The sequence below is a fragment of the Haemaphysalis longicornis genome, unplaced genomic scaffold (assembly GCF_048455015.1).
Source record: "Haemaphysalis longicornis isolate Haplotype H1 unplaced genomic scaffold, Haemaphysalis longicornis Haplotype H1 scaffold_9, whole genome shotgun sequence".
Lineage (NCBI taxonomy): Eukaryota > Metazoa > Arthropoda > Arachnida > Ixodida > Ixodidae > Haemaphysalis > Haemaphysalis longicornis.
The window spans coordinates 147740870-147753591 of record NW_027526460.1 but is presented as its reverse complement, the minus strand read 5'-3'; the positions used below and the strand labels follow the sequence as shown (position 1 = coordinate 147753591).

The following is a 12722-nucleotide window of genomic DNA, read 5'->3' as shown; positions in this document are numbered from 1 at the left end:
TTTGTACGTAGGCATTTATTGAACACCGTAAGGCAATCCCGGGTTCAGCTTCACTACAATGCAGGCGACTCACTAATCCCCGCAAAAAACGATGAAATTTCGCCGAAAGATGGTGCTGAGCATACGATATCACTCGAAAAGTTTGGTCTCTGCTGTGGCATCACACGATGCAAGCATGACGTTCTGCGCACAGATGTGACATAGCACAGATAAACTTTTTAAGTGACATTGTGTGCATGTTGATGTCATTGGCCCAAAATAGCTGTGTTGGCACACCAGCGTGGATTTCTCGCTCGAGTACATTTTGGTTAAGCTGAAGCCTATGAATCTCTTTGTGCGTACCACCTTGCATCTGTTTTGTTTCGCTTCATTCTGCGTTCCGGATATCTGAAAGGTCTTTTTTCCCACACGGACAAGAGCACATGAATGCGCTCGATCATTACTTCTTCTTTCGCGTATTACCGGTCATCACAATGCCACTGTTTTTCATTCATCTCATCTAGCTTACCCATAACTATCAGCTTTGTCACGTGACCTAAGGAGGAGAGCCAGAGGCTAAGTTTCGGTGAGAGACAAGGTGAAAACGACAGCTTGTAATTGCACACAATCTTCAAGCGCGATATTTCGTTCCGAAATAGGTACAAGCCGGGCACTCCCGGTGCGATGCAGGACGTTACTTAAAACGGTTGTTATGATGCCGCCTGCTCCTAAACCGACCTGTAATATACCAAACCACGCTAATTTAATAAGACACTGGGCACAATTGAGCTAGGAGTACATTTTACAGCAAAAGAATAGCGGGTCTTCGATTAAAACTTAGCATTGCTGGAGCTATAACCGAGCCAATTCCCACAAAACCCACGATTCTACTATTAGGCTACTGATGCCAAAACCGGAGTCCTTTGAGCAGTTGCTCAACGGGAATGGAAGGAGTGTTCCAAACTACCCAGCAGATGGCGCTGGGGGCCCACTGGAAGTGCACCCACTGGGGAAGGGAATTTCGCTCCTCAAATTGCCTCATCCATATCTACGTGATAGCCTAACGGATGTAATAGCTCCATATGCGTACGACGCTGGTGGGATAGGACATAGAGTTTCTTAGTAAGCATACTAGAGAGGAAACTGCGCCTCGAAAGCCATGTCGTCGTGGGGGTTCAAGGGAAGACATCCTTTTTGGCTTGGGCTTGGCATGACAACTGGATTCTTAAGCGGTTTTTGGGATTTTCTTTCTTCACTATGCATCCACACGTTTACGAGCTACAAGGAAGCCGAAATCCTTCCGTTTCTGTGATAGCCGTGTTCAGTGAAACAGCAGGCAATGCGTGATCGCGCCTGACGTTGCTCATGCCGCAGTCGAAGGACGCATGACTGAGCGGGTAACATGTCGCCGCGGAATTTGTAGCCGACGAAAAGAAGAAACAAAACGTACTTCGACGAAGACAAGATACGGCAGATACGGGCGGTTGTATGCGTCCTATCTTGTCATCGTCCACGACTGTTTTACGCCACGTTTTCATTTTTCTTGTTAAACTAGCTGGCGGTCGTGGTGCACTGGTTCACCACGAAAGCAACGTTTTCATAGGCACGCTCAAAAAACTTTCGAAACTCTTCAAACAACTTAGTTTTTGAAATAATGGTAAAACTAATAAAATCACAGTCTCTAATGAGTTACCCCCCCAAATAATAACATTGTTCGTAACTACAACCTTGACCTGCGGAATAGCAGGCACAACCTTTCCGGCAAAAGTACGCTTTACTTCTTTTTTTCTTAGTTTTAAGACAGCCTGTTTTTATTTTCCACTTACATAATTGAACGCTATTCTTCGCGTTTTTGTGGCACTTTCTTTAAATTTGTGGCGACTAAAATGTTTCAATCCAAGCAAATGATGAAACTAAGGCGAGCGCGATGCATAATGGCGGCCCATGACGACACAGACGACCTTGATGTGAGCCGGATAGACGCTAGCGCCAGATTCCTCTCTAGTGTATACAGGAAACAGGTGCATATTGTTATCGACAATCCAATCAGAGCTGGTAAATGCTATCACAGGATAATGGTGTGTATGGAGGGTTCGCGTCCAATGGCTGAATTACAAGGTGGCCTTTAATCTTTAACTCGTTTGTATTCAGTTGCATTCAGTGGTAAGCGAATATATCTACTTAGGACAAGGTGTGACCCCGGATCCCAACCATGAGGTACAGATAATCAGAAAGATAAGAATGGGGTGGGGCGCATTCGGCAGGCATTCTCAGATAATGAATGGTAGCCTACCATTGTCCCTGAAGATGTATGACAGCTGCATCTTACCGGTACTCACCTACGGGGCAGAAACTTAGAGGCTAATTGAGAGGGTTCAACCTAAATTGAGGGCGACTCAGCGAGCACTGGAATGGAAGGTGATAGGTGTAACATTAAGGGACAAGAAGAGAGCGGAGTGGGACAGGGAACAAGCGCGTGTTAATGACATATTAGTAGAAATTAAGAAATGGACGTGGGCAGGGCATGTAATGCGAAGGCAAGATAACCATTGGTCATTAGGGGTAACAGACTGGGTCCCTAGAGAAGGCAAGCGTGGCAGGGGGCGGCAGAAAGTTAGACGGGCAGTTGAGGTCAATGAGTTTGCGGGGATAAATTGGTCGAAGTTAGCATAGGACAGGGATAATTGGAAATTAATGGGAGAGGCCTTTGCCCTGCAGTGGGCGTAGGTAGGCTGGTGAGGATCACGATGATGATGATGATTCAGTTGTAGCGCCAATACAGACAAGGTTGTGCCTGCGGAGGGGGATAGCCATAGGTTTAGTAAAGCGTCTAAATGATAAAGTCATGTTTATCTTTTCAACATTTTCTTTAAACTAACGTATACTGACGGAGTGAAACGTACCCCAAACAGAAAATCACAAAGGCTTGTTTAGACGGCTACTCAGGTCATAATTTCAGCAAGCTAATAAAAAGCAACAAGCCCCTACACCAACGGTCAAGCCATGACTATTTATACAATGAAATGTTCGATGATTCGAACCTCGAGGGGACGCCACCTCAGTTCGAATTAATGGAAGTTCGAACTAACGGAAGTAGAGCGCAAAAGCCGCAAAGCAATTCAGGAGAAGAAGAGCGCTTCAGCAAGTGAAAGCTCGAAAGTGGCCGCGACAGAAACATGCCTTTCATGCTAAAGGACGAACCCTAGCACTTTTTTTTTCTCTAATGAGCGAATGAAGCCGAATGCCTCCTTTCTGTGTGCTCCAAAAGAGAAGAAGAGAGGGGTAGCATTCTATCTGCCATGCTTCCGAGCGATGGCCGAACTGGTGCTTCGGCCGCCACCTTCTCGTGGTTACTCCCAGCGACAGCTTCTAACCTCAGAAATTATACCCGCTGTAAGCACGCCCCTCACTCCGAACTTCTATCCACATCTACGTATTCTGCAAAAAGCCTCCTTGCAAAATGTCCGCACTGGGAGTTTTAGATTGTTGTTAACCGATTTAACTGTTTCGCGGCCGTGGAAAATTGACCCAGTTTTAGGGATCTAAGAAAACTTTTTTTTAGTGTTAATACTTCTTTGTCAGATGATTCAACCCCCTTTACAACACCAGTTTCATTAATGGTTTCATAAAGAATGGTTGCGAAAAAATGATCAAAGTCAAATTTCTTGTCCAGATACAGAAGATGATGATAAGTAATGTTTATTTGTCTGAGTCGAGGTGCGAAGAAAATAAAAAAAGGAAGTTTTCTTACAGACCATCAGTACTAGAAAAAAAAATAGAAAATACATTTCGTGGGTAAACTATTCAAAAACTGATCATAGAAAAAAATGAGTTGCGCGAAAACAATTTGCCAGATATAAAAAAAAATATTAGCAAGCGTGCTGCCCGCGCCTTGTAATGAAGCCCAGCCGCTATGTGAAAAAGCAAAATTTTGGATAGTGCCCTTAAGAAAATTGTTGGCTTCACACTATCAGAGGCACCAATTAGTTCCGATGTGATGTAACAACACCTTGTGATAGCAACTACGGCAGGCACGTACCCAGGATTTTTTTTCGGGGGGGGGCCAACCCAAGGTAACTTTTCTATGCAAATTAGGGGAAAGGGCGAGGGTACCCGCCGTTACTAGTACAAACGCGATGAACGCCCAGCGTTTACCTTAGAGGCGCCTAAACCTGCAAAAAGAGATGAAATTGGGTGTATCCGCCCTTGTGATTTAGGCGAAAAGCGAAAACACTCGTATGTTCGAGATTTTTGCGCACGTTAAAGATCCTTACGAGAAGTTTGCACAATGAAAAAAAGAACGGCAGTAATTAAAATACTTCCAGGAATAAATACGCGTACTGCACAGTAACTATACATTCCCTCTGCTAATGTTAAGGCATATTTCCGGAGCATCCCACACGTTATGCGCAATCGAAGTCGGCAGAAACGGAAGTGCATGTAGGCACTCGAGAGTTCAGATCTCCGTGGCAACCTCTTGCGCTTCCATATTTTTCTCCAAACAAACCCTGTGGCTATACTAGTTATGAAGGAAGGAAATCAAATGCTAGGTAAATCGGAGATGTCATATGCCTAATTCCGTGTATTATTACCCTAAACAACCTCAGAGTTAGGTCTGCCATTCAAAGCACCAATGATTCAGGCCTCTAAAATTGCAGTATCGAGACGCACTGGACTGCAGTAAATGCAGATAAAAAAACGGTGGAAAGCGCCAGCGCGTCAGCGCTTACCTATGGAAGTTTTGTAAAGAACTTTGTTATTTCCAGGGACACGCATTGTAGCTTCCTTGGCGTCGCCGCGTGGCTTGTTTGCAAGGCGGGAATGAGCTTCTCCACTGTCCTCTCGTTCGGCCGGTTGGTGATGTAAACTCGTTGCTCTCTGCCGACACCTTGACGATACTCCGACATCGCGAGACTAAGCAATGTTTAATGCGCCTCGTATTTTCATCATATGTACCCGGGGTCTTATAACCTCTCTAATACAAAGACAGTTCGCAGTCCAATTTTGAAGCCGAAATTTCTCTCGGCCAAAGTCTGGTTGGTGTCCGTCGAGATGTCCGGCCCGGGTTCATTTTCACCGATCATCCGCTGCACACCCTTTTCTCTCATGTTGACCATTGGCCACCTTGACTCCGTGCCCTTCCCCGCTCAAGCTCGGTGTTCTCGAGGTCTGTTCATAGGAATGCAGCTCGGGGTCCTTAAAACCGCCAGTAAAATTTGGTTAGTTGTTGAGGTGGGTGGTGTCGTCGTGGAGGATGGTGAAGGACCCGATGACGAGACGAGGCAAGTATATGATGAAGAAAAGTCTATTTACACCTATTTATAGGAGACGTCGAAGCATGAACATAAGATAACGCATGACAACAAAAACTGGATTACAATTAAAAGGTGCCGCAGCGCACAAAAAGGGTATCGCTGCATGATATCTGATGGGGGCCAGGGGGCCAAAAAGGGTGCCGAGCCACCGCGCGGTTGGCGAGAAACTCGTGGGGCTCTGGCGCCCAGAATGTGCCACGAGAGCAAGTCTTGATGCGACCGCTCTTGGCCGCAGCCCCTGACAAAGTCAGCAAAATGCGCATGCAGTCGCAAGCGAAGCCGCTGTCGCACAGCAACACACCTACCGATTAGGATTTTGACCCACGCTCCCCCCTGTCCGCCGCCCCCCGAAGGTCGGGAGGAAACGAGTGTTCCCAAAAGCCGCGTAGAAGGTCGCCGGCAAGGCTATATAGTCCGTCCCAAAGGGCTGCCACTCCGCCAACGGCTTCGGGGACAGGGCAAAGCGACGAGAAGGGAGGGGGGTCATCGCCCCGACGGGGTCCACCGGCGCTGGCATCACTACACCGCCGTTTTGCATAGCAGCCATTAACCACAATGGCTGTCAATCAACAGTGCCGCTGTCACTGCCTTTAGTTGTCCAAAGGAATGCCGCCGGTGTCTCTTGCCGCCGTACAACTGCGATGCGCGCCTTCACTTTGTCAACCTGCCGTCGTCGGGCTTGGTAACGTTCTTGCGCTTCTTCCTTTTTGAGTGACCCTTCTTATCCAGACGGACGCGCTGACTGCGGAACAGGGCTTTTGTACTCCCGGCACGGTAGCTTTCCCTAAGCGGGCGTAATGTTAGAGGCGCCAGGCGATTCGCGCCACTCCGCTCGTCGCCATCCGGTTCCAAGCCGTTGTGTCGAATTGGCTTGTTCGGCGGACGCTGCACACGTGCGCGAGCCGGACGTTGGAAGGCATTCCGTAGAGGAACCCAACAGCGGGTTTCTCTGTGGCAAGCAGACTTCTTACCTTTCTTACCGACAAAGGCGAAAGCAGCATTTCCATGAAAACTTGTGAAAAACGCGCTGTGAGTTCGGCTCACGGAAGGAAACGGTTGAGCCACAAACGCCAGGCATGGGCGGCAGCATACCCGCCGACACCACGGCGCGCTAGGACAGAGGAATTTGTTGAATGTTTAAAGACAAAAATTTTCTTCCCCACCAAAGCATATGTGACCCGAGCCGCTGAAACCGCCACCCTGGAGAAAGAAGCGATAAGTTACTACTGCTGTCCGAGAGGACCCAAGCACCGATTGTAGACGGACAGGGTGAAGGGGGTGCAGCGAATTGCAAGGGGCATGGCAGGCCGGCAGCAGAGCACGAATCCAGTGTACAGCGATACTGGCTTCCGTGTAAATGGAGCAAACCAACCTCGCCTGCATTTTTTTTAATCCCACGTAGACCACCAAATGAGCCGTCTTTTTTTCGAAATGAACCTAATACACAAACCAAAACTAAGTCAGATAAAACTGCACAGCCAGGAAAATCCCGGCAACTTTCCCATCAAAAAATGAGGCAGATAAATAGTTGAGGCCATTCCTTTCAAGCGTGTACGCAGATCTTACTTCGTATTGAAAATATGCCAGACCCTGCGGTGCCACGGATCAAAATGAGCCAAATTCATTTGCCCAATCGGATTTCGCTTTTGATGTGACGTTTCGGGCTGTTTTGTGCGTCCTTGCATCAGTTTTTTTTTTTTTGCTTTTGAGAGCTGGCTTATCATAAATCCAGAGAGCAATGAGGAGATCGGAAAATGATCTGCCGCCACACGTCTGCGATAACGTGAACGGAGTGAACGAAATGAAACTGAGAGGTGTGATACTATCATTTTATCTCGTCTCCCTCGTCCTTACGAAGTAAATCTGGTTATTATTATTGTTATTACTCCCATATTTCCCATTTACGTACCTAACAAATTAGCTGCCGCCTACAAGCCATGGCAAGCCATGGAAGATGATATGAGCAGGCTTCTTGTGAAGCGTTTTAAATTTATGGCAAGGTAAGGAAGAGCTTCATGAGTGTTTTCAGGCGTGCCCAAACAAGTACCCTACGGAACCATTCGAAAAGAGCTGCTAATGCTGCCAAGAGGACCCGCCGGCTCTTCATGTATAGTTTTACTGTTCTTGAAGCTCTGTTGCATGTTTATTGCCTTTTTTACTTAAAACTATTGTACCATTCTTGAAAGTTGATTTCAATAAAGTTTTCATAAGAATGCCGCACCAACTTGTCTGTTTCAACTGAGTACGAGCCAAATCTGAACCTATTCTGATATTTCTCAAATTCTCCGCATAATTCTCAATTACTTGTCGCTATACATTTCCCCTAGCTGACATGTGAAACATGTCATCTAATAGTTTTGACAGCATTGCACTTAGGTCCGGTTCCCAACTTTCGTTTTTTTCCCCCTCAAATTGTCCTTAGGTGGATTGGCTCATTTCGAAAAAAAAAATGCCTCAAATAGGTATCAAGGCCAGGATTTATATGGCGCAGCTTTAGAATGTGTTCGAGGGGAGAAGAGAGGTGGCGCAGGGAAGGGGGGGGGGGGGGGTATGGCCCTAAAAATTTCGGGGGGGGGGGGGGGGCCCGGGCCCCCCGGGCCCCTGTCTGGGTACGTCCCTGAACTACGGTCAGAACAACATTCAGGGCAAGTAAGTGATGCGAAGAAATCCTATGGGAGTTGAAAACCACACTAGGTGGTGGATGCTTGTTGACGTTCGGATCATCACTTATACGTCAGAACTTTCACTTGCCGTTTATTATCATCTTCTGATTCGCTGCCGTAGCCCTGCTTGCAGGAATAAGGTGCAATACGCTAGAATTGTTCCAAGCAAGCTTTCACCGAGCAGTTGTCGCGCAACGAAAAGAGTTCAGTACTACGAGCCTCCTACATTGCGGCGCCACCTACCATTGTCGAAAATAAACAATATCAAGCGTGTTGAGGAATTTGTCCGAATATACAGATGGAGGAAAGCCTCCATTGAATAGACAGTTCTGCTAAGAAGCGACACTAGCCCTCCGGAAATACCCTCATGCGGAAACTGGCTGGGGAACAGCTGGCGGTTGACTGGACGCGCTCTCCTTGTCCGCATTGACATCCGAAGATTTGGTGTTATCTTTCGACTTTCAGCTGAAGCTGTTATCGCAGAAATAAGGCTTGGGTGAGGTGAAATCACGAGCGGCGTGCTTTTCTCGTCGAACAGTAGCGGGCGACTGAGGCGCCATGGAAAATCGGCTTGAAGTTGGGTAACTGCGTAGTAGCTGCAAATTAGAATTTCGCAACGCAAAACGAAACCGAAGCTGCTAGAAACTGGCTGGCAATCCCAGGTTAACTTGTTAGACATGCGGCGTACCTTCGTAAATAGGCATTGGCAAAATAAAGCTACCCTTTCTCCGAACCAAAGCTTGTGAATAGCTGGTGTCATTTTCAGGTAATTATCAGCTTCCAAATTGTTGGGTTACAAAGATGACAACATAATTTAGTATTTGACTTGCTGGGAGCCTTTTGATGAAGAAAATGTGATGGTAATGCAGCATAACCACTAGCGGCATGGTTTTTTGTCAGGCGCAGCAGCGAAGCCCCCTTTTGTAATAGCACACGCACCTCCGCTCGCAAAAAGCGCCGTCGAAAATCGTAACACCGCCGGAGCGGGGAAATTAAAACTGATTCTAAAAGCAATAGCGTAGCGCGCGCGCTGTGCTACAGTGACAGCGTTTTTCGCTTCCGCAGCGGACTGAGCAATTAATTTCATTCGCCGTTCGAGCTCCATGACATCATTTACCAAATCATCTGCCACAAACGTGTAGTAGCGCCTTATTCGCGATGACGTGTCCAGAGGTGACTTTTTGTGTTCTGTCCACGCAGTGTGGTGCGACGTCCATTCATTTCTAGCGCCCTCCCTCTAATTCGAACTCCGCTTAATTCGAACAATTTTATGGCCTCCTTCGAGTTCGAATTAACGAGCATTTACCGCATAAGGCATCGATCAGCGGTGGTCGATTTGAATAGGAGTGGTAAGCAAAGAAATAACCCGTCCCTCTCTGTTTTTCCTTTCCGGAGGCGACGCAGCCTCGTGGGTAGGCAGCGGGGCTGTTTCTCTGGACATGCGCCTGGCCCCAAGGGGCCAGCGCTTGAATCTTTGCGTATTACGTGTGCTGTGCGAAAATGTAGACATTATACCTGGCTTCGCTGAATACACCGAGCAAGCTTTTATTTTTACATTTCTGCCCTGCATGTTTTTTCTGCACCACCTAGAAGTTTAGTTATGCATTTAAGGTTTAAGTTTGTAGGTTTTGGTGCCAACCCACCTCTGTTACTCCTGTCACCATACCAGAATTCTGAAGATCGTATTTTGAATAGTATTTTGAAGGCTATGTGTGAAGGCATTCTCGGTGATGTCTTAAGATTTCAATGAATAATTTAGAATTCGCAAGACATTTCTTCACATAAAAAGGCGAATCACACAACATTAACTAAAACATCACTTCACTGTGCTTCGGAACCTCGTGCAGCTTGTTGCACCAAGAACCATAGCAATAGAATAATAAAAAAAAATACAAAGTTTTGATACGAATCTGTAAGAAAATGTGTATGCACGTTTTGGTTTATTGTGTATTTTTGTGTATTGTTGAAATATTACTCAGTAAAGCAGTTACCGAGGCAAGTTCACATTCCAACTTGTCGGTGCAGCAAAGCAGCTGACGCTCTCATGTTACCATTTAGCTTCAGTTTATATGCCTTCGTGGGACCATTAAACTCATGGAAATTTTTCCCGTTTCTGTGCACGCCATTAGGGTGGCATCCTAAAGCACTACGATTTAAAAAGAATAGGAACAAGGCTTTAGGCGTCGGAGACCTAGACTTACAAGCCATTGCACAAAGAGTGAACTACAAAGCGTGGAGGTGACAGGAAGTAGGAGTGCGATCGACAGGAAAGATTGCAGGGCCTAACGAAAAACAGCTGCCGTATGTTATCAGGAGAATCTGCGTTATTTGAGAGTGACGACAAAAAGATCGCTGAGTTTGAAGGAAAAGTATGCCATTTAAAAGGAAGACCGCTGTTACAACTAGTGGTGAGACGGATCATGCCACCGGCCTGTTGCGAGTGACGATCAACAAATGGCAGTTTACCAAATAAATCACTTTAAGACAGTCTCCTGGTTCAGTTTTATTACAATAGCCTCCAATAATCAATACATGCCGCCTCTCAAATAGATTTGCCGAAGGGCAGCACTGTGATTACTCTTTCACTGTGAAGTTACCTTTTGCAGCACGGCGGGCCGAACTTTAGATACAAATTGAATGCTGGGCATCGCCATTCACCGAAATGTTATTGTTGGCTGCATGTATTCGTCAACCAAGTGCATTGGGTTGAAGCTGAACAACAGTGAGAAATGATGAAATAACCATTGAAGGACAGCTGCGTGGACCTTGAGTCTCCTCGCGCAAATATTGCCACCAGCTATTTACGCACAGGAGGTCAATTCTGCCTGCTCCGCACTAACTATTCTCATCGGTGATTGTACATACACTACGACTTTGAGGTTTAGCATCACAGAATTCATCTCGTCTAGGATTCCACTCTGAGCGCCCTTTGTCCGCTCCGTTCGCAGAGACCATCGGCCTGTGCGACGTGCACCCAGTGGAGATGCTTCAGGACCAGGCTCAGTGCGTGCTGGGAGACTACATCCGCCACAAGCACCCGCGCCAGCCGACGCGCTTCGGCCGCCTCCTGCTGCTGCTGCCTAGCCTGCGCGCCGTGTCCGCCGCCACTGTGGAGCGGCTCTTCTTCCGCGACACCATCGGCAACATCCCCATCGAGCGCATACTCGGGGACATGTACAACATGGAGAAAGTTGATTGACCTGAAAGGATGCGACGTGTGCGAGGCGGCACAGGGTGTGATGGATGCGCTGGCAGTAAAAGCGTCTCGGCTGAACACATTGCATTTGTCGTTGGTTCTTGCGCTGTGTGAGTTCATCGTCCGTTAATTCCTTCCTGGCCCTGCGTACTAACTGGGGCTGGTCCCTGTGTCCGCTACGAAGCTACATTTCGTTTCCCTAACTTTGTGCAGCCTGAAGAAGATATGAGGCGTGAAGAGGCCCAGCCAAGTGTGCGGGAAAGATTCGCAGAGCGAGTAACCGGCGCTCCCATAATGGGGGCGGAAAGAAAGGGAGCCTGAATGCATTCTCCTTCGCGAAATGCAAATGTCTCGTCGGAGTAGAAAGAGTAAATCGTTATCACGGAAAGAAAAAGAGCCAGAAAGGCCTTCAAGTTAAAAAAGCAAGAACTTCTGGCTGCAGATAGCTCTATTTTGTATTCAATTCGCTTTATAATTTCAAGATGGGTAGTTGTTATGGTGCGAGTAGATGGCGAAGCGGCCTAAGCCTGGGGCATCGCTGGGGACTGAAGTAGTAGCAGTAAGAACTTTATTAATAGAAAGGAGGTACAAGCGCCCTGGGGTCGTGGGGGGAAATGAAATGTGCAGGGGTAGGTAAAACACCTCAGCCATTCACAAGTTCCCATAAAAGGGTCATTGTTCATGTTCGAGTTCACTCAGCACAGGCAGGTTTCACTTGGCTTCTCCTAGATTACCTGCAGCTAGCAAGTCGGTTCAGATCATGATTCCACAAGTTTGTATAGACCGTTTGCTAAGGCGTATTGGGTGATCTGTTTAAGAAATGAAGGCTCTCTTCTTAATCGCGGCAGGTGTGCGGCCTTTGACGCGGGTGGGGGGCCATCGCTTAGGAGTCGCGCACGACCATCGCTGAAATAAGAGCATTTCGAAAGTAAATGGAAGAAGTTCGGCGTGCAACAGGTATTGCAGCGTTTCGGGACGGAACCAGCGGTGGTGGTGGTGGTGGTGGTGGTGGTGGTGGTGTTGTTGAAACATTTATTCAAGTAAAAGAGGTTCGCGCTTGAAGCGGGAGAAGCCCTCAATCCAGGCCCCAATGGCGGCTGCGGTCCTGCGTGCCCGGTCCGCCAACTGTCGCAGGTCCTCGGGGTCCGCACTGCACAGCGCCGCCTCCCAGTGCTAGAGGTTGGGAGTGAAAATAAGGGAAGCTGCTGGTGTGTTCTGGCAAGCTCACGTGGTGTGGTACAGTGTTGCACGTTCGCTGCAGTGTGGGCATGTTGGTGGATATAACGTTGGGTGTATGATGTGCGGGAAGTTAAGGTGAGGGTATGTGTTGGTTTGTAGTTGCCGCCAGGCTACAGCCGCCTCTCGGGTGAGCTTCTGGTTCGGTGGTGGGTAGTGTTGCGTACGGGAAGGCGTACCCGAGCCGAGCTCCGTCACCTCCGACATACGTGTGGTAGCGTGGTGAAGCGAGCGGCCAGCCAATGTTGCTGCCTCGAAGAAGACCAGAAGCTGAAGGCAAACTTAATTTACTTCATGACGAGAGATGGGCCGAGGCAAGACAAGAACAATGCC

The 12722-nt window shown here is 47.7% G+C and overlaps 1 protein-coding gene across 2 annotated transcripts in view; it reads left to right on the top strand.

The window, feature by feature from the left end:
* Dsf (nuclear receptor dissatisfaction) overlaps positions 1–11216 on the top strand; it is a 131846-nt gene extending 120630 nt beyond the window's left edge. For both annotated transcript variants that reach the window (XM_077685749.1, XM_077685748.1), the window contains exon 8: positions 10906–11216. In XM_077685749.1, coding sequence (XP_077541875.1) covers positions 10906–11156 — 251 coding nt within the window. In that variant the 3' untranslated portion in view covers positions 11157–11216. The remainder of the gene's footprint in view (positions 1–10905) is intronic.
* Positions 11217–12722: the final 1506 nt, after the last annotated feature.